Source organism: Hippoglossus stenolepis, chromosome 5, assembly GCF_022539355.2.
Source record: "Hippoglossus stenolepis isolate QCI-W04-F060 chromosome 5, HSTE1.2, whole genome shotgun sequence".
Lineage (NCBI taxonomy): Eukaryota > Metazoa > Chordata > Actinopteri > Pleuronectiformes > Pleuronectidae > Hippoglossus > Hippoglossus stenolepis.
In genome coordinates this window covers 8,336,942-8,359,468 of record NC_061487.1, presented here as the reverse complement: position 1 = coordinate 8,359,468, position 22,527 = coordinate 8,336,942, and the positions used below count along the sequence as shown (strand labels likewise).

At 40.3% G+C, this 22,527-nt stretch overlaps 1 protein-coding gene across 7 annotated transcripts in view; it reads left to right on the top strand.

The window, feature by feature from the left end:
- ppip5k1b (diphosphoinositol pentakisphosphate kinase 1b) overlaps window positions 1-22,527 on the top strand; it is a 53,393-nt gene that overhangs the window by 18,373 nt on the left and 12,493 nt on the right. The window contains exons 12-28 of one of the 7 annotated variants that reach the window (XM_047339828.1): window positions 115-190; window positions 481-590; window positions 901-924; window positions 3,149-3,234; window positions 3,568-3,693; window positions 6,187-6,231; window positions 7,257-7,378; window positions 8,387-8,569; window positions 8,838-8,979; window positions 9,121-9,344; window positions 9,540-9,667; window positions 9,784-9,898; window positions 10,681-10,788; window positions 10,899-11,015; window positions 11,694-11,834; window positions 12,556-12,664; window positions 21,334-21,519. In XM_047339828.1, the coding sequence (XP_047195784.1) occupies window positions 115-190; window positions 481-590; window positions 901-924; window positions 3,149-3,234; window positions 3,568-3,693; window positions 6,187-6,231; window positions 7,257-7,378; window positions 8,387-8,569; window positions 8,838-8,979; window positions 9,121-9,344; window positions 9,540-9,667; window positions 9,784-9,898; window positions 10,681-10,788; window positions 10,899-11,015; window positions 11,694-11,834; window positions 12,556-12,664; window positions 21,334-21,519 (2,042 nt within the window). Of the gene's footprint in view, window positions 1-114; window positions 191-480; window positions 591-900; window positions 925-3,148; window positions 3,235-3,567; window positions 3,694-6,186; window positions 6,232-7,256; window positions 7,379-8,386; window positions 8,570-8,837; window positions 8,980-9,120; window positions 9,345-9,539; window positions 9,668-9,783; window positions 9,899-10,680; window positions 10,789-10,898; window positions 11,016-11,693; window positions 11,835-12,555; window positions 12,665-15,369; window positions 15,520-17,822; window positions 17,886-21,333; window positions 21,520-22,527 lie in introns of all 7 variants that reach the window. The other 6 variants (XM_047339829.1, XM_035156432.2, XM_035156435.2 and 3 more) reach the window with 6 other exon arrangements.

Below are 22,527 nucleotides of genomic sequence, written 5' to 3'. Positions count from 1 at the left end.
TTTTAAGTTCATTTGGGAAATATTTTAACATGTCTCAATGCATTGAACTTCAAAAGCATTTCTCTTGTCTAATCTCCCTTAATCCTTCTACTTTATTCTGTTTGTCTGTCACAGGTTCTTCGAGTTGTTTGAGAAGCATGGAGGCTATAAATCAGGAAAGCTAAAGCTAAAAAAGCCAAAACAGCTACAAGTGAGTGAGATTAATTTAATCTTTTGTTTCCTCTTTTCCCACATGCTCTCCTCTTAAGATTATGAGTCAATCCTTACAGTACTGGGCTCTATAACAATTATGATCAATCTAATAGCTATCTCAAGTCCTGGATCATCTTTTTATAAAAAAAATATTTCTTCACTGTCAGTCTCGTTTTTCACATAATATTCAATCAGAACATTTGTACAGGACCTAGTGTTAGTGTGTGTTCAGTCTGGGTAGTGAACTTAAAGAGAAGTCAAATTGAGGATAGCTGCCTCTGTCTTCAGGAAGTGCTGGACATTGCCCGCCTGCTGCTGGTTGAACTGGGCCAGCATAACGACTGTGAGATCGAGGAGAAGAAATCTAAACTGGAACAGCTCAAGACCGTCCTGGAGATGTGAGTGACACGCACACATCAGACACACACTCTCTCACAAACGCACAACATCAGTCATTATCTTCCTGTTTTCTGCCATCGCCATTCATCGACAGTCTTCCACTCTCATCCGCGATTCTCGATTCAAATCCAGCTCCATCTGTCAACGCTTCACCAAGGTTCAATCATCTTCCTGATACTCACAGCCAGACACATGTTTACTGTGGTTCACTCCCTCCCTCTTGTCTCTAACTCTTTTCTTTATCTTTTCTTCCCTCCTCCATCCCTCCTCTCTCCTGCTCAACCATCCCTCTTTCTTTTTCTCCAAAAGGGAATCCAGCTTGAATGACACTCAGTACGCACCCTTTTCCCTTCTCATTTTAAAGGATGAGGTTTTATCACGTTCCTTTTCTTTAGTCTTCATAGACTATGTATAAAATATTAGGAATGCTTTGTCTCTTCCTGACACAGACCGAGAGGAATGTATGTTAAAACTGATTTTTCGCCAATGGTAACCATTAAAATTGTCGGAAAATGCGTATAAACTGGGTGAAGAAGGTAGTTTAAGCACTTGAGTTAATATTTGATATTCCTAATGTTTTGTACACAGAGTGAATCATTTCCATTAACATCCATTTGGACACATACACAGTCAAATGTCTCGGATTTCACTGTGTTTCTGTGTGTGCTGTGTCTGCATGCCGTCCTCACCACATATCAACTAGACTCTCAATGTCTTCCTTTCTCCTACCTTCCGTTTTAGCATTTATACTAATGATGGTTAGTTTCTGCTGCACTAGTCACCAAAACCAAAGGAAGGATGCAGCGAATTGTTTTTATCAATCAAGATCCAAATCTAAGTCAAAGGAATAGTTGGTTTACTTTTAAAACAGCTGTAAGGTCCTGTTCACACCTGGTATTAATATCCGTCCTGAGAGAACCAATCTCCAGACGCATTGAGGAAACATTTGGGTGCATTCAGACCTGAACTTAGGGCTGTGCCTTTGTTAGCATCACATAGCGCTGACCCCAGCAACACCAGGCTCCTGAGAATCTGTTTCTGAATAAGCTGCAGTGTCCATTCTATGTTAATGAAGAAACACTACACCTATCAATGTCTTTTTAATGGATTTGTTGGTTTTGTCCTTCATATTAAAGAAAATCACCAGCTGTAGTCTTAAAGATGTGGGCTCACCTCACTGCATGATCTATATTTATACTTTACATCTTGACAACTTGATTCTTGTGAACAGCTGGCAAAAATATTTTATCCCTTCAATCTATTTCCATAGGCATGTACACCTCAGAGACTTTAAAGCCCGTGACTGTGACCTGCCTGTAACCTGTGCTTTCCCTTGTGTCGACCCTTACTCTTAGTAAACCCGATCCTGAAAGTGTAAACGATCTGACTGATGCCCCCATAGATTCAATCAAATACATACCAAGCCACCACTTTTTTGTGTGCTGTTGATTTTTTTCAAGTTCGGCTCTGTGACAACAGTTTCAATTCTCTGGCTCCTTGCCAGAGTTGTTTATCGTGGTTCAGTGTCCATCATCATGTGGCTTTGTGAGTCGTCCGTTCAGCTGCCTTTCCTAATACAGAACACTATGCGGTCATTAGTCATGCAGGATGTTTATGACAACACGACATGCAGGGCAAGTAGAGGCCCTTGTTTCTGCATTTGATTTTTGAGAATCATAAGAGGAATATAATTGATGTTGAATTTCACCTTGCACTATTGCAAAAGAGTTCATTGTCATCTTCGTGAACGATGAACTGAACGAATCAGTTTTCATTTGATGAACATGAGTCACTCGTGTTTACGTAAATTTTTTAAATCGTATCAGGCCATCATGTGAAATACCAGGAGCGAGAGAAAATGCGTGTGTGCTTCCAGACAACGCGCACACACAGGCCCCCGGGGCTCCGCCCCCTGCCCCCACTCACTTGCTCAGAGCTCGTTCACATGAAGCAGCCGGTCAGTGACTTTGTTGAAGAACAGTGGAAACAGTGAAAACACAGTTTCTCTCTGGTCACAGCTGCTCAGTGATCAGAGCAGAAGCTGCAGTTGATTTGTACCGAGCTGCAGTTGTTTGTGTCCTCCTCCACTCTGACCTGCTCTCACTTTAACTAAGAAACACTCATCACTAGTTTTTAGGACCTGATCAGTTCATGAAGTAATTTAGGGTCTGATTTACTAAAGGTTTGCGCGTGTAAAAACGTGGCAAAATGGCTCAAAAGAGCCATTTTGGTAAAGGTTGCCGACCCCTGACCTACACAAACTCACGCTGAAATAATAAGTGGAGATCTAGTAGAGCTACTGGTCTTTAGCTGCTTCAATCCTAAGTAACAACTGAGTGACTGAATTATCATTAAACCAACTGCTAATACGGTTACTGTGTTGTGTGCGTGTGGAAGAAGTTGTTGCCTTGTTCTGTTCTCCTTGTCAAGCTTTTGTTAGAATGGGTTCAGGTTAAGTCAGATGTGTGTTTGGTGTTAAAATAGTTGAGGATCGGATGACTTGTTTCTTTGTATCTATTTGTGATTTACTGTCTGTCTGTCTATTCCTGCCCACCAGGTACGGTCATTTCTCAGGTATCAACAGGAAAGTCCAGCTCACCTACCTACGTAACGGCCAACCTAAAGCCTCCAGCGAAGAAGAAGGTACAGACACACACACACACACTCAAACACAAACACACTCACACAGGTAGTAAAACTATTGCAGTCTGGGAATATTTACAACAACGGCAAAACATTTAAAAAGCCAGAAACATATGATTCAAATAAAACATTTTAGCAAATGAAAGGTGCTAATTTATAAAAGGGAGTCCTAACTTGGTTGGAAGAAATAGAAGGTGTAGAGCCATTTCCACTGACATGGCTGAATGACAACTATGCTTTTGCAGTTGCCAAATACAACATTTTATGGTTATTTATGTATTTTTATGCAGTGATTTCTGATAAAAAATTGCAAATCCGCTGTGGTTTTTCCAGACTCTAAGAGGGACGGTCCTTCTCTGCTGCTGGTGTTGAAGTGGGGCGGGGAGCTTACGCCTGCAGGCCGGGTTCAGGCTGAGGAGCTGGGCAGGGCCTTTCGCTGCATGTATCCTGGAGGTCAAGGTACCAGTCTCTCTCTCACTCACTCACTCACTCACTCACTCACTCACTCACTCACTCACTCAACGTGTGAAAAACGTGTTCTTCTATGGTGTCAAATATATATATTTTTTTTATTAGTCTATACATGGCCCCTCTTTAATTTTAGTTTTTTTTACAAATACAAATCTTTTCTACCCATGCACAAACTTGAATTTGTAATCCAGCTTTATTTTAAAGGTTTACAAATGTTGATTTATAATTTAACAATCTGCCATTTTTTTTAACCTAGTTTGAGCCCATATCCAGTCTTGATATTTTTGTCATGCTTTCTTTGCTTTCTTCAAAGTGATGTTTTATAATCACTGTCTTCACATAAACTTATTCATGATAATAACTTTGTTATGAGAAATGTTTTGTTTTGTTCTTTTTCAATGATACAGATATTCACACTCTGTAATCAAACTGCAAACAAAACCAACGTGGAACTGATAACTGATTGTCTACAAACACCTCGGTCTGAATTTATCTCAGTACACTGTGCTTGTATGTGGGAAAGACTATAAGTACCTACTGTATCTGCTTGCAGTTTGCAAGATCGGTAGTTATTCACTACAAGGCTACTTCTATTATGTTGAAGCGTAACTCTGGGACTCTGATATTCCTTCATCTGTTGTAATTGACATAGGTCATATCATTTATTCATTATGGTCTTAAAAAGGTCAAAAATGTCTGATAAAGAATCAAACTTGTTGAAACCTGCTGAAAACCCTGCTTGAATTAATTATTAATTAATTAATTATTGGACATTTATGTCCTGTAAAATGGTTTGAGAAACAAGACAAACTAGGATGACACTCAGTAAAGTGATATCTCTGCCAGGGCTCAACTGGGTCCATTGTTGGGTCATGCTTTACCACTCCACAAAATGTTATGTTAAATTGGTTGAGTAGTTTTTGCATAATCCTTCTAACAAACAAACAAACTGAAGCAGAAGAAAACATAACCTCCTCAGTGGATGTGTTACATTAAATTAAAAAAAGTTAACACATCGAATAACATTCTTTTAAAGGGGAACTATTCCCAGGTTGAAAGTACTGCTTGCTCTGCCAGCCAGTGGTTGGGACATAGTATAGACTATATAGAAACTATAGACTCACTATAGAAAACACTCCATCCCAGTTGGGTGTGGACATAAGCACACCTAACCACACCCAGCTATGCTATTCTGTGTCTTTCAAAGTGCAATAGTACAAGAATGCATCAAAACCTCGTTCACCATTCAAAACTGTGGGTTTGCTCTTTAATGTATTAAAAGACAACACACAGCACAACTACCCTGACCCATTTAACTTAAAGGGATAGTTCATCCAAAAATTGAACTAAGAAAATTCACTCATTATCTTCTCACCACTATGCCGATACTGCTCCTGTGGTGTCATCCAAGTGTCCGGAAGCCTCGACATTCAATTCCTACTCGAAACCACATCATTTACACCAAGTTTTAAGCCTAAAGGTCCTCTGATATCTTCCGGCGAGCTGCATTCAGGGACTGTCGGAAATGTTAACGTCCGCTAGCTTAGCCACTTTTGTTGGACTTTTAAGCTTAAAACACAGTGGAAATTACCTTGTTTCGAGTTGAATATGAATGTCTGGGCTTGTGGACACTTGGATGACACCACAGGAGCAGCATGAAGGTATGTCATGTTTTTTTCTGTTGTTTTATTACTTCTGAAGATAGGTCACTAATCGGCTACACTGTTTACCCCTGAAACTCCAAATGTGTTTTGTTGACTCAGACACTTCACCTACCCCCTACCGGCATAGAGAATTTTCATTTCTGGGTGAACTATTCCTTTAAGTCAAATACAGTGAGCGACTGTACAAGCCTGCTGGTTAAATGAAGGACTTTCTCCTCTCTATTTGGACAATTTCATTTGTCAACTTTACACGTTCTATTGGTTTGGGGATTGACGGACTTGTTGCACCAAAAAATCTAAGAGCAGAGTAGAAATCTGAGAGAAGGAAATTTGTCCAAGTTTAAGCTCACAGTTTGGGCACAAGCAGAGCAAGACTAAGCAGAAGCAGGAGCCATTTGAGTGCAATCGCGGAGTGAAAGCATTATGAAATCTGAATGTGAAATCATTAAAGTCCTACCCTCCAACTGAAAGGCCACACTCTTGAATGAAGATAAGAGTAAAAAAGCATATCTATATCCTCAATAGGATTTAACTGAAGTAACATCTTGATGCTGTCCATCAATCATTCTTTACAGGCTTTCTTTCTGTGTTGCTTTGTTTCATCATGCATGCAAACTGTGCAGAAAAACAACCTGAAGCTGCACTAAACGTATTGGTTAGTAGATGCAGTCTGTCCTTTGCTGCTTCTTTTCTCTAATGAAAAGAAGTCTATTTTCTTGCCGCAGCTACAGTTTTCATTCCTCTTCAACAGCAAAAGGTTTGTCTATTAACTCTGCTCTTCTCTTCTCACCTGTTGTTGCGCTGTCTAAACCACTAGCCGGTAACCGCGGGTCCCTTGGCTGCGAGTCCCCTATTGACTTCGGTAAGAGAAGGGTCGCCTGGATGTCACCGCTCCTCCACGCCTCTCTCCCCGTTCTGCGCGCTTGTCGCTTCGTCCACTAACGCGCTCTGATTTCTCCTCTCATTATGACCTTTTGATTCATTTAATGTAGCAACTAGTCCTGTGTGTCCTACGCTGAAATTGCTGTGTATTGTTTGTGTCGTCGTTGATTTGTTGTCACCCGAGGTGATCCAATGTCTTGCTGGTACATACACAGGCAGCCAAAGTGGCTGTTTGGTGTTGTAAGCTAACACAGGTCATCTCACACTAATCCTACAGCATTTTTTTGTCTTGTTGATTGTTTGAGCCAGTTTGTCTTAGCCTGTATTAGATCCTAGAACAGGGGTCAATCCCCAACATGCGCCAGGTCTAACTTAAATAAGGCATGATAACCAAAGTCAACAATATAACGTCATACTAATTGGCTATAGACTAAAGAAATGCATGATGCATCAGTGTGATTTAGTCTGTTGTTCAAATGGAGCTACATGAATTTAAATATATTACAATTTTAAAAGATGCAAGGGATTTAAGAAATGCTTATTGTCTCTATTCAGTTAGATAATCTAAAGTCTTTCATCTCATCTGCAGAAAAGCTGTTCACTGTTGGGTTTCACTTAACATCTATTCACTTAACCTTCACTTCATCTTATTGATACTTTAAAACACACAGTCAGGTGAAATGAGCCATGTAAAAGCTTACATATGTTGAGGTCTATGTATTTGAACTGAAAATGATGTTGCACCTGCACAGGTGGTGTGATGTCTGTACTTTTAAATGGACATTTTTGGGTACAATTACATTTCATTTAGCTGACGCTTTTATCCAAAGCGACTTACAATAAGTGCATTCAACCATGCAATTAATATACTGTTGTACATTTTTTTTCCTCTTTTTCTTTTCAACCACCTCACCTGTGACTCAGCTGTTTCTTCAATGAACAGAATCTCAGTGCTGTAAAAAGCTCAGTTAACTGTGATACTTCACTCGTTGTTCAATCTTCCAGGTGACTATGCTGGGTTTCCTGGGTGTGGCCTCCTGCGCCTGCACAGCACTTACCGCCACGACTTGAAGATCTACGCCTCTGACGAAGGCAGAGTGCAGATGACAGCTGCTGCGTTTGCCAAGGTAATTCTGCCTCTGTGCCTGAAAGACTAAACCTTTATGTGTAACTGAAGTTGTTTTTAACACTTAAGTAAGAATCTCTGGGACAGAATATCTCTTATGAGATAAACTCATTCATATTTCAGTAACAAATTAGTGAAAGACTTCGAGTCCCAGTATATCATGTGCACCTTTTGTAACAGGACATACTGGAGATCTGAAATGCTGTCTTTGTGAGGACAACTCTCATATTGTATTTTTTTACACAATCCTGCTTATGGACAAACAGCAATGAAAGCATAAACTCCTTGGCAGAGATTATAAATGTCCAACCTGTGTACACAATATATATAGTGTATACATAATATTATGTATTATCATAGTGCATACATGTTTTGCTTTGGTATCAGCTGCAGTGGTTCTCCTGAAGTTACAGTATATTGCTTAGTGTCGGTTGAAGTTGTCAGTATCAATTAATATGATGACTATAAGCAGTTGAAAAGCAGTCAAATTTACCGAAATGTCTTCATATCGCTTGATTGGTCTAATCAACAGTCCAGAATCCAGTCTTTGACACAAAGAGAGACAGCAAATATTTACCTTGAGAAGCTGAATTGTCAATTGAATTGAACATTTTCAACAATTCATTGATAATCAAAATAGATACTGATTCATTTAATATTGATGGACTGAACGTTTCCAGTCCTCCTAAGTGAATATACAGTCTGGGTATGTGAAGTTGTGCTAAATGCAAATAAATACAAAAGTACACCATGTTCAGCTTGAATTGTCGCAAAGGGTTATAAATACATATATATAAATACTTTTTTGAGTAAATAATCCTACAATTAATTTTATTACATCTTTTAAAATAATTAATGTGCCAAAGCTTTTAAAAAAACCTGATTCAGATTGACCCTAGCTTTAAACAGTTAAAGTTTATTCAGCAGGTTTATGTATTTTTCCCACAGGATATGGGATAAGTAGATGAGACACAATGGCATCAGTTCAGGTTCTCTGGTTTCTCTGCAGGGTCTGCTGGCTCTGGAAGGAGAGTTGACACCGATCCTGGTCCAGATGGTGAAGAGTGCCAACATGAATGGACTGCTGGACAGTGACAGCGACTCTCTGACTGACTGCCAGCAGAAGGTGAAGGCCAGGCTACATGAAATCATGCAGAAGGATCAGGACTTTGCAGCTGAAGCTTATGAGAAGGTATTTGTAAAACGTGAGATCCTGAAATGAAACTTTGCAGATGATTTGATAAGATGACGACTTGTGCATTGTCCTGTTTGCAAGTAACTTCTCTGAAACAGGGTGTGCTTCTCAATTCTCCATTGCTGAAGTATTAATATTTATCCAAATATAAATATATACTACCTATGCATGTATTGGCAGCAGGTTAACCAAAGTCCTTCCTGTCTGTCCTCTGATATCATGTAGAACATTTAATCAATTTCCTTCTGTTGTCACTGGTTTGCAGTTGGCCCCAACAGGTAGTCCTTCCCTGGTGAACTCCATGAAGATCATTCAGAATCCAGTCAACACTTGTGATAAGGTCTACACCCTCATCCAGAGTCTCACCAAACAGATCAGAAAGAGACTGGAGGACCCCAAGTCTGCAGGTAGTGTGAACCCTTAGTACCTGAATCTAGGCTTGTTCCAGACAGATGTAGCAAAAGTGCAATATGTCCTTATTGTAAAACATTAAACCAGACATTAATTCAGTGTTAAAGATCATGAAGATGCTTTGTGTTTTGCTCCAGACCTGCAGCTTTACCACAGCGAGACATTGGAGCTGATGCTTCAGCGCTGGTCCAAATTAGAGAGAGATTTCCGCACAAAGAATGGGCGCTACGACATCAGCAAGATCCCCGACATCTACGACTGCATCAAATACGACTCACAGCACAATGCCTCCCTAGGACTGGAGGACACGCTGGAGCTGTTCAGACTGTCCCGCGCCCTGGCTGACATAGTTATACCACAGGTGAAAGCAAAACAGAGTAATTTCTACCAGGTTTTCAGAGAATGTGCCACTGAATACGCTCATTCATCCTGTAATGCTTTTGTTTCCTTGCCCCAAAATATGGTCCATCTCCTCAATGTCATGTACAAGTAGATTCAAAACATGTCAATAAAACTATTCAAATGGCTTTTTATTCCTCCCCATCATTCATATCAGGAGTATGGCATCAACAAAGCTGAGAAGCTGGACATTGCTCAGGCCTACTGTGTTCCTCTAATGAAGAAAATCCAGCTCGACCTTCAGAGGACCCATGAGGATGAGGCTGTTAACAAGCTGCACCCCCTGTGAGCATTCAAAACTACCACTGAAGCCCAAACATGTTCAAATGTATCTGTGTTTGTTTCTGTAGTAACTGCTGACCGATGATCTCTTGTGTCATTTCCTGTCCCCTGCTGTTCAGGTATTCTCGGGGTGTGATGTCTCCTGGTCGTCACGTCCGCACACGTCTCTACTTCACCAGCGAGAGCCACGTCCACTCCCTGCTCAGCGTCTTCCGCTACGGAGGCCTGCTGAATGTACGCTCTGGTTTTATCCTCTGAAAGATGGTGTTCTTTCTTCTATTTGTCTGATTATGATGCTGATTTGGCAGAAAAAGAGTAGATCTATAAACTTCTGTTTGGAGTTGAAGTCAGCTTGTTGTATATAATGAATATATCTGCAGTAGGATTAAAAAGAGACAGATTATTTTTTTTTTTTTAAATGTTCTGAAAACTTAATTGCAGTTTCACTAAATGACGAGAAAGATTTGTTTGATGAAGTTGCTTAAAGCAGATTTTGGGGACAGAAGCCTTCTGGTTTCTGTTTCTAGTTTGTCTTATTAAGTTTGAACCGGCTTTGGTTTCCCGCAGGTAAACAGTCAAAAGAGGCGGAACACATTAAGCGAAATGATCAGCTAACAGCTTTTTAATTTTCTGCATTCATGTGCAGATGGCTGCCAACAGAGATTTGCCAAAAATCGTCTGGACCTAAAACACTTGACTTGTGTGATAAAAGAAACAAGTCCGACTGTAAACGGTATACGGCAAACGATGATAGCCAATGGACTCTGAAATTGAATAGCATCTGCTCATTTGTCTTTTCTTACAAAGGTGACTCTCCTGAAATGTAATGCAGTCGTTCACAACTCATTTGATAGTAATGAGCTTTTTGATAATAACTGGTGATTCAGCAACAATTTTAACATAACTGTTCATTTTAAAGCATTACATAATTGCTGTATAATTCAGGCCGATGTCTCACAAATTGTGTGTGTGTGTGTGTGTGTGTGTGTGTGTGTGTGTGTGTGTGCGTGCATCAGGAGGAGAAGGACCAGCAGTGGAAACAGGCAATGGACTACCTGAGTGCTGTGACTGAGCTTAACTACATGACACAGATAGTCATCATGCTGTATGAAGACAACAATAAGGTCAGGCTACACAGAGCTGCATCACTGTGTAGCAATGCTCTTTCTTACTTATATTGTACCAGATTTATCATTTATAAATCATTGTATTTTAAAATATGTGTGGCAAGCAGGACCCCTCCTCAGAAGAGCGTTTCCATGTCGAGCTTCATTTCAGCCCAGGAGTCAAAGGATGTGACGATGAGGAGAATGTACCTCTCGGCTTCGGCTTCCGCCCGGCCTCCTCTGAGGTATGTAAAGGTGTGGGGTGGTCTAGCAGGTTTGCCCACAGTCGACATCCTAAAGCTATACAGATTGTTAAATCTAAAGACAGTAATCAATTATATTCAAACAGACATTCAACGAACACCGTGTGCCTTATGACTGCATACTATGTCGTAGTGTGTAGTATGTTTAGAGTACTTATTATGTTGCATACTTATATATTCTCTTCTTATGCCTCCGCACCGGTGACAGCCAGTGGCTGAAGGCATTATGTTTTCGGGTTGTCTGTCCGTCCGTACCATTCCTCTGAACGCGATATCTCAATAATACCTTTACAGAATTTCCTCAAATTTGACAAAAATATTCACTTGTACTCAAGGATGAACTGATTAGATCAAAGTCATGGTGACCTCACAAAGCCCATTTTTCGCCTTGTGAAGGTAATATCTCTGGAACGCCATCAAGGAAGGCATACAACCACAGTTTGGTAATTCTAGTTGCGTACTTATGTTAACTTCTGTCTGCTTTTATGTTTACACCGGGGATCAGAGAGAAACAGCATTTCAATCCTGTCTATGTCCTGTACATATGACAGGATTGACAATAAAGTGGACTTTGACTTTGAGGATAACATCTGGTGATTTCCATTGCATGCAGGCTCATAGTCAAAGTCCTTTCCCTCATGTTTTCTCTGACCACATCAGAACCAAGACAAACAGCCGAATCAGGGCAGTCTAGAGGACCTCTCCCAGGACCAGCCAGACCAGGCAGTTCTTATTTCTGAGCCGATCAACATCCAGCGAAGGTCTCCCATGATCCGCAACCGCAAGACGGGCTCCATGGAGGTACCAGACGGAAATGATCATTGATTAAACAACAGGCAATGTAATCTTAGGCTACATTCATACTACTATGTTTGAGTTAGAAAACTACCTCTGACACACAAGCATTTCAGCTCTGTATCAGATTGTATTCCGGAGTTGATGCTTTTTCAAACTAAAACGTAGTTGTATGGATGTCGCCTTAATAATGTGAAAACCTTGAGTGGATGTGATTGGGTCTTTTCTTCATTTTTAGTTTTTCACAGAGGAGGTTGCCTATGCTCTCTTTTATTTCATATCAAACTGTTTATGTTGTGTAAATTAATGGGAGCCATCAATTACCTGATAAACTGGGGTAACCATCTCAGTCTTACAGGTCACAGAAAAATTAAAATTCTCTCATTATCAACTAACCACTATAAGGATGGAGGGGTGGGTGAAGTTTAAAAACTCTGTGTAAATGAAGCCGTTTCGAGTCGAATATGAATGTCGGGGCTTACGGACACTTGGATGACACCACACGAGCAGTACGGAGGCATGTTGTGTTTTTTTTTCTGTTTTATTTCGTCTCAAGAAGGGGTCGCCTTGGGTTCAACACTGTTTACCCCTAAGACTCCTTTAGTGTTATGTGGACTCAAACACTTCACCCACCCCTCCAATGGCATAGTGGTGGTTAGATAATGAGTGAATTTTCATTTTCCTGTGAACTATCCCATTAATCTCATGTCTCCATGACCCTACTCAGGTCCTCTCTGAGACCCCTCCCACCGCATCCTCCAAGGGCGGCACCTCCCATCGACTCTTCCCCTCCTGTTCACACCAGTCTCCTGAGATCAAACCAACCATTGGCCTAGGTGGGCACCTTGTTTGTTTGTATGTATGTACTGTTTGTTTGTTTGTTTGTTTGTGTGTGTGTGTGTGTGTGTTTGAGAGTATGTGGGTGTTTGAGAGTAGGTGTGTTAGAGAACTTTTATGCCCACAGACACCGACCTCACAACACATTAATTACCAGCTGTCTTCACTGATCTTCCTCATCATTACAAACCCCCCTCCCACCCATTTTCATATCTCACTGTGTCTCATGCATTTCTTTGTCTGTTTTTCCTTTCCTCTTTTCTTTCCATCACCCCCCCCCACCACAGGCTTTCTGTTGGTCACATAGCTTCCACCCAGCTTAGCTTAGCAGCAGCCAAACAGGATCAGACTCCAAACTATGTAGGCAAGAGGTCAGTGGGGAGAGCAGTGTTCGCAGCCAACTGCAGGATCTCTGCAGTGTTCAGAGAGGTACCGATACCCCCACTAGGTGATTAGGTGATAAGGTGACAACATAGGGAACATACTGTTGGTGTTTCCATCTGTTATTTTTTTTATGTCAACACAGGAACTGAACCAAGCTTCACATGATCACACTGAATCATTTGACTGGATTTTGATGACAGACTTTCTAACACTGCTCAGCAATAAATGAGTATTAATGAATATTCATAAAAAAAATATATCAACAAATCTTACTGATGTGTGAAGTTAAAAGTAATAAGTCAACAATAATTTAACAGATAGAATGAAACATTTTTCTACAAAGATTGAACACACAAGTTCAGTTTCTTTAACTTTATTTACTCGGGTCTGAATAGCTCCTCCAATTCCTTCTTAGATTAAAAAACATGTTTATATAGTAAACAATTCAAAACCTGAGGCAGTGTAAACAAATACATATTGTAGCTTTGTATTTGAAGGAACGTGTTAGCTCTTGCACACAAAGAGAGAAGTTACGTAATTGCAGTCTTTCACATGTAATATGCCCATTAGGTTGAGGTTAGATTTCTTGGGTGCTCCAAAGAGCAGGATGACTTATCAACAGTGTTGTTGTCCAGTAAATAAGCTGTTTCATTATGTAAGGATTTATTTAGTTACAGTATTTACTAAGTAACGTATGAAGGTCGCCGTATTTTTAACAGCAGTTTAGTACAGCATGTTCCATAGTCTAACAAGGTTGTGTCTGCTTTCTGATAAAATAATAATTTTAATGAATTGCGTGTAGAAAATGTTCTAAATCACCTGTATCCGAGAAGCTGAATCTGATATAACCTTCCCCCTGTGAAAACAGCACAACACAAGTCCGTCCAAGTTCCTTCGAAGGCTTCTTTTTTTGCTTTATGTACAGTTAACAAGGGCCTGAAACCTCCAACAACCTGCACCTTGACACTCACACGAGCATGAAAGGTCGTTAGCTAAATCAAGACGTGTGGGGGAAACCATAAAACCATGAATGTGTGAACGGTCGGATCACTGGATGTTTGAAACAGATGTATCACACTGAGATGCTCGAAACAGCGTCATTGCATAGCTCCATATTACCAAAGCATATGTGATGAGCTTTAAAAGAAAATTATTTATTTGCTCAATAATAATCAAAAATCTGCAGCTCTTTAGCTGTCTTGTGCTTGAGGATTAAATAGTTTTAACAATATTGTATGTTATTTTACAGAAATATAACTGTGATTACAGTAACAGGACAATATAGTCCTTCTGGTTGTTTGATTTGTTTGCATTGGTATTCAATGCTGGTCATTTCCTTTTGTTTTCTCAATTTTGACCTAAAAGAAATATTTGCAAAAAGGAAAGAAGGCAATAATAAGCCTTTCCAAGTTTGAAACAATCTAATACAATCAAGTGTAATCATTAATGCCAGGCAGTCGAGACAGTGCAAATGAGAGCAGGTAAAAGTACAAAAGGGCAGTGAGGCTATAATGCTGCCTAATTATCACACGTCAGAATGTAGCTGTTGTTTCAGTGCGATGTCAAAATAGCTCCTTCTAAAGCCTCTGTTTCCTCTGAGTGGAGCCTGTCGGTTTGTTAGTTAGTGCGAGGCTGCAGAGTGATCCCTCCCTGTCCACGTCCAACACCGGCAACACTGACAGCTCAGGTCACGGACAAGAGCAGCTGGTGTCACGGACGACCTCTGTCAGCGAGCTGCTTCTCATACCGTCGGACTGTTTATAGAACAAAGGAATGAGCAGACTTAACATTGATGCACTTAAAAAATGTTTGTCTCTGTTGTTTCAAACAAAGTATTTCCTGTGTGGTTTAAAACTCAACATTGTTTTGAAATATTGCAATAAATCTATAATCTGTAAAAACATATGAGAATTTGGCAGCAATTACTGCAACTTCAGATGTTTTTTGCACAGTAACAATCCTACTTCCACACGACCTGTTCATCACCCCTATGCTGCTTTTTGCATACAAAACCAACACATTCTGTATACACATGTGCACACACTATTATCCTTGTGTACACACATACATACACCCACATAAACTTACACAGGTCATACAGATGCACTGTTGTGTAAACCATGTAGAAACTTGCAGCCTTGTTGTCAGATTTTACCATAAATATTACCATAAACTGTTTTATTTTGAAAGAAAAACTCCCCATAGCCACAGTTTGTTATGACAATAACGGCATGGTGTGTGATGAAAACTAATGCTAACCCTTCACATCTCCATCCATTTCTTCGCCCTGCACACCTCCCCCTGGCTCCTCCTCACACAGGCTCACTCTGCTCTGGGCTCTTCAGTGCCTCTGCCCTCGGGGTGTCCTGTAGCGCCCCCAACCTGCGGGACTACGTCCGCACGCACCACCACCACCACCGAAAGCCACCCCTGTCCCCCGGCAGCCTGCCATGCCAGATTGGAATGTTTGGTATGTTCACACCGCTGTCTCTCTTCCTCCACAAAGCGGGTCTTTTTTTCCTTTTTTATCAAACCTTCTTTTTCAAAATATATTTTTTCTTCTTCTTTTTTCCTCTTTAGCTTCAGATACTTTGATCTTTTTTTATTTGGGACTTTCAGATCTGTCCCTGTTTTTTTGATCAAAGCTCCCTTTCCCGAAACAAATCAGCACTTTCAAACTGTTGCATCACATTTTTTTAGTATATTTTACTTCACAGTGTGCATGATAATGGCTCTGATTTGACCAATGAGAGATTGGCTGTGCTGCAGATGCTGAGCATGCAACCTTGCATCGGATTGTGTGATATTATCAGAGATGGGTGTTCTTCCAGATCGGCATGTCCGCTCACTGATCACCCACTCTTGGGTTCGAATGTGTTGAAATATACTCTCTCTGTGCATGTTGTTGTGTTGGAAGTACAGTTTCGTCTCTCAGGAAATTGAATTCAATAATCCACAGTGGAGTCGTTTGTGTGCCTGGCTTTTCTCATTAATCACAAATTATGGTAATCCTTACATTAAGAAACTCAGCCTGTTATATGGAACAGATATATTTTCAAGACACAATAATCCACCTTTAAATAATCCCCAGTCTCATTCTCCCTCCCCTCCCGCTCAGTTTCATGTTGACAATGGTGAGGAAAAAGGAAGCTCCCTTCACAGCCACCAGAGGTCCTTGTATCAGGTTTAATCATCCCAAACATATGTGTTGAACATCTGTCTCATGGTCACAGAGGTTTAGTAACACAAGTTTTGTTTAGCAGCTTCCAATCAGTAATATGACGCCACGGTTAAATCAGCAGTAGATAATTTCCCCCAGCAAATTAGATGTATGCATATGGTCCAGACCTAAACAGCAGGGAGTTTCTTTTCCTCACTGCAGATTAAAAACACAGGAAACTGAGCTGTTCAATATGTCCACTGGGTGTCACTCTGGCTGCAAGGTGACGCATCCTTTTCTTCTTCTCTGACATCATGTTATGTGCTGCTCTGTGACGCACAGTTGAGGGGTTTGAATTGATATCATCACTGTTCATTTAAGGGAAGACAGAGGGCTTCTTCAGGACGACATCTTATTCTTTTGAGAATAATCCGAGAATGACCAGCAGCGTTGTTGGTGCTTTTGCTTTTTGTCGAACATCCACAGTCCTGTCAGAACGTCAGAACCCTTTTCTCAACACCAACTGTCATGTTCCAAATATGTTCTTTTGAATGGATGTAAAACTCAGATGCAATTCACCACAATTAATAATATAAAAGTGGTTATTCTTACAAAAATTATTTTCATAACACAACAGACCTGTAGTGATCCTGAAAAGTGATCAGGTTTAAACGCTATTTTTTTCCCCATCAGTTTTGGTAAAGTTTGTGTCACTACTGGTTGGGTCACAGAAGCAATGTTCATTTCAACGAGGTATTTACCACATTAAAGTAGATATATTACATATTTCACATTAACAATCGATCACATGATTTCTAACCACAGTGAACCATCACCTGACTCTTCTTTTCCCCTCAGCTCTATGGAGCTCCATAATGTCTTTTAGCTCATCATGATGGTTTTCTGCAACTTTACTCTTCTGGTTCACTGTCACTGCTCTCAAAGCATCATTCTCAGCCTAAGCCGGCTGCTCTTTCTGGGGAAAGTGCACCAAAAGTCCATTATTACCTACCTGTCCAGCACCAAACAATGTACAGACAAAGTTAGTCATCATAGTTGAACATATAGCAGCTACTGAGCCAGATATTTCCTTTCGGAGATGGTGATGAGACCAAAAACAGAGCTAAAAGAATTGTATTTGAATAGGTTGAGGAAACAAGAAAGCTTTAGACGTATCATTCTTGGATGAATGAAAGTGGGTAAAATGATTTCCCACAATGTCAAAATGCAGCTTCAAGACAGTTGAGTGTAGGTCAACCAAATGTATATAAAGGGAGGGTGGATTGTTAGGTTGTTTCCCATCACAGACTCATCACTTCTCCTGCATGTTTACTATTTAACCAAAACATTTACGCCATCATCTCCACAACCTTTCCATTTACTTTCTCTCTGATAGCCTATCTCCTCTTGGTCTATTCAGAGATGACTCATTCTCACGCATGTTGGTTGGCAAACGGACATTGATGAATGGACGTCCAACTCTCTCCCTCTTTTTCTCTCTGTTTTTCTCTCATCTTATATTTTCCTCATGATGACACATAACAAACAGGCAATCAGGCAGACACAGGTACCAGGAGTCCCAGTAACACCAGTTACCTTTCTTATCTCCTCAGAGCTGTTCTCTATGCCGGCAGTAAAGAGATTTTCTGTGTCGTTTGCCAGGCATCCGACTAATGGTATGTCTGCATTTATTCAAGTTCATCTCGACACTCCTCCAGTTTTTCTTGTTATCTTGCATGGCCTTTTTTGTGGGAAAACATTTGATGTGTTTTTTCTATTTTTGGGAGTTTGACGTTTGGTTGCGTTAATTACAGTGAACGTCTCTAGGATTAAAAAAATAATTAAATTACTCTCACGGGTTTCTGTTTCTCCACACATCCTCAGTGTTTGTTTTACCTTGTGTTGTTTTCGGCCCTGACCTCTAACACCACCTGCTCTGCCTGCATTTGTTTAATTTGCCTCTCTGATCCGGCTGTTTCTTCACAGGATGGATGTATCTCCTCTATATTTCCATGTGTAGATAATCTCCTGCACTTTTTGTTCATTTGAAATCATTTATTCCATAAATTTCTGAGTGTTGGCTAAGAGTCACTTAAGCCCAGCCTGTAAAACGGTCTGTCGCTGCCTTTTCTGGTGGAAAGTTTCCACGTTCAGCTTCACTGATGGGTGTGATCAGAAACTTACTTTCCTGCACTTGGAACCATGCTCAACAGTGGTGATCACAGACTGAAGTGCTTCCACTATGTCACTTTAAACCACTGGGAGAAAAACAACATTTTCAGGCGGTGAGTCTCATTACAATATGTGGATCAGGAGCTCCTCACAAAATGTACACAATGTGTCTGCACACCCATAATTGATTGATTTCTCGGTTCTTTTTTTTTGTGGGATCACATGACTGTACTTTGCAACTTTATCTCATTCATGAAATTTGTTCTATTTCCTAATCAGCACTGAAAATAGATTTGTTCTATTGATTGAATGACAATAATCTCCACATCATTTCACAGTACTTTTTAAGCAAAAATTCTGAAAGGAAATCTGTCACTCATTGTAAACTGAATAGGTTTGATTGGTCAGATGAAACCATGCATTTGATTATGTCACCTTTGGGATATTTCAGCGATCAAATTATTTATTGATGAAGTGAGAAAGTAACCACCAGATTCATCAATAAGAAAAAAATGTTAGTTCTAGCTCTATAATTGCAAGTGCCTCTTTGTTTTATTAAAATCCCACCTGATAGTGAGTATTTGCATAACATGCTGGTTGGCTTAGTAATCCACTCCTATAGCGTAGCTTTCAGTTTTAAGTAACTGTTAAAGGCTGAAAAAGGCTCAGGAAATATTCAATTAATTTCTCATTGCTGCTCCCTTCATCTCTATTAGACATTTTCTTATGTATAAATAATTTAAACATTGACACACTTTTCCATTATGTTACAAACTGTTTCTTCACTTCTGTCCTTCCTGGGAGAGGGATCCCTCACATGTGGCTCTCTGAGCTTTCTACTGGGTTTTTTCCCCTGTAAAAATTGTTTTTCGGTAGTTTTTCCTTACTCTTGTGGAGGGTTAAGGGCAGAGGATGTTGCACCTTGTTGAGCCCTATGAGACAAATTGTGATTTGTGAATATGAGCTATACAAACATTATTTGATTGATGAATGATTGAAATAAACAGTTGATGTACAGTTTCCTGCTTTTATACTTTAACATAATTTAGTCTGTTTGTGAATATTGTTCATGTCCTCACTGTCGCTAGTGAGTAGCCAATGAGTTTGATGTTTTCCTTTGGAAACAGCAGCTGTTGGGAATTTAATGAGAGTAGTTTTTATTTTCTGAAAAGATTTCAGGTCAATTTCAAAGCTACAGTTTGATGGTATTCACTCTTAACCTTCTTAAAATGTGTTCGAGGCAGTTTAGTAGCCCCACTGTGCACAGGGAGATCTTTCATGGGGTAGCTTACTGACAGCAGTCCCATTGGATCATTTAGACCCAGAAGGGACACAGTTACTGCACAGCACGTAGCTGAGTCCTGTTGGGATAATCAGATATGACTGAATGGTGTGGAGGGTTGAGATAAATGTCTCAGAAACATTCCAGCGTGTGTTGGCAGTCTGAACAGTGTCAGCTGCACTTCAGCAGGAGAATTTACGTGTGGTCTCGGTGCAGGGGTCATGTGTCAGAGTCCGTGTAATTCAGAAATCTGATCTAATGTTGACAAGCATTTGGACCAACCACTGAGAACCAGTGACGAGTATTTATTTCACTTTGGTCTCAAGTAGCCAGTGTGTCGGCAGTAGAAATGGAAGACTTGAAGTAATAAAATGACATAAATCATCATTAGTTATTGTTTTAATGTTCACATCAGTAAGAAAGAAAAGATATTGTAATGCATATTATACCAAGGTTTGTTATTATAGCAAGAATTTATCTTTTAAAAGAGAGAATGGCTTCTGTAGATAATTGTCTAACTGTAAATGTCTAATCGTGTGTTAGAAAAGCTTCTGCTCAGACTTTGGTGGTACCAAATGTTTTTGGGAACATTTTCCATCGCCTGTTTTCTCTAAGATTGAGTCATAAATCAGTGCAGTGTTATGGAGCGATATGTTTCTTAACTACTGATCAGAGTTGAACCTGACCTCAGACATTTGGTTGACATTTGTGCAGGTAATTCAAACATACACTCTTATTCACACGCACACACACACACACACACACACACACACACACACACACACTGTATGAACAACACATACACTGAAATGATAACAGCCTTTAAAATAGACATTTTGACTGCAGGTATGACCCAGAATCATCTGCTCTTGCGTTTTTGTGGTTACCGAGCTGATGTGTCAATTTCTGGCTTGTCACTGTTTATCTGAAAGTTATGGTTGAAGATTTTGTCTTTGAATGATTTTGATGACTGCTTGAGTGAGTGAAGATCTGTTTCTGCTACTGTTTTTCACTGATTCCATTTAACATGTGATTTCATAGGTGTTTGATTTCTATTAGCTTGGGTTGAATAAAGCAGGAAATCCAAAAACTACTGAACCAATTTTATTGAAACTTGGTGCAGGAGTGGGATATGGGCCAAGAAGGAATCCATTATCTTTTGGGGCAGATTCGATTACACTGTCAGATCCTGGAATTTCTTTTACCTTACTTAACATTGCAAGTTTTTTTGAATTTCTTAAGAAATAATGCAGATGTCAGGCATAGAGTGGTAATATCTATCAAGAGTTTAAATTTGCGGTGGATCTGGATCATGATGTTGATGTGTCTGATCTCAATACATGTAAATATAATGATAAAGCGGCCTGTCAATCTTTTTGGGCATTAGTACTCCCTGACCTTCTAGTCTTTGAAAGGACGGTTGACCTACTTCATTCATAACCTAAACGTCAGCACATGTATTTGTTAAATGAAGTCACAGAGGTTGAATCTGCAGCGTTTTCTCCTTTTTCTGTCCCTGTTAACATGTTTTTAGATGTTTCTATTCCAACTCCTACATAAAGCCTCACTGCTCATAGCTCCATGCTCATCTGTGGTTCCTGTCACTCCACAAGCACCACTGTACTTTCTCTATCTCTTCCTCTGTCCCTGCTCTGCCTCTCATCCCTCAGACCCCTCAGTCAAGCTCCAAGTAGTCCATCTTCCAGGGGGGTTTCCTGCTGAGCTGGCCCTGCCGGAGTTGGCCCCTCTGGCTGTGGACAGGGCCACGGCCCACCACCTGCATCACTGCCCCTACCACCTCCGCCTCCTCGAGACCTGGCTGATGTCTGGTCAGGAGCTCCCAGAATCCCTCCACGGTCAGCTGCCGTACTCCTTGCTCACGCCCTGTTGCCTCCTCTGTAGACTCGCTCCAGCCCCATTGGGACGCTGCCAGTGCCAGCTGAGCTTTGTCTTTCGGTCTTGTTTTATGTCTGCGATTTCATACATTGATCGTTTATCCTCCGCTTTCTGCCTGATGATTACATCTGCAGCTCTGCTCAAAGTCCCACTGTAAACCGGTTCCTATTCATTTTGTTTTGCATGTCAGTGGCTTTCAAAGCAGGAAAAAGTCCATGTTCCTCGTCATACTTTAAGTCACAGTGAAACAGCAGTTACTATTTGTTGGTTAAAGCAACACAGTTGACAATTGTACAGCCTGTATATATACTGGTGATATAATAGAAAAGTCTATAAAATATATAATAGTACACTATATTTATTTGTAAGCAAGATTACACAAAAGCAACTGAAAGGATTTTGTTGGAAAGATGTGGTATGGGTCAGTGAAGAGCTCAATACATTATAGTGCAGATACAGTAATACTTTTCCCTTTTTTCAACATTTTCACTGTTTTCCCAGGGGATAAATCACACACATTTACAGAACTGATATCTATGAGTGTTTGAAATTTGGTGTTGCTTGACTGAATGTAGGGGACTGTTGGGTCTTGGTGTTTGAGCTCAACTGAATGCCATCGCAGTGATGTCTTTAAGCCTGTTTTCATTAGACTTTGTCAAAGTTAGTTTTTTTAATGGTCGGCCAACTTTTAGACCTCAGCCTAGTATGATTCTTTGTTTAAATGCAAATTGAGAATGTGCACGAAAACGTGTGCGGGAAATGCAAAGCTACTACAACTGTTACTACAAACACAGGTTTTTATTTCACTGTGGCTTTAAGTTCTCGGGTCCATTTTGTCCCTTGTCCTTCTTTATACAAAATTAGACGCTGTGTTGTTTTTCAAACTGCAAAGATATTATTCCGGCAAATGTCGCTGAACCTTTATATTTTGATTCGAAATATGAGAATGTGCGGAGGACTAATTGCTC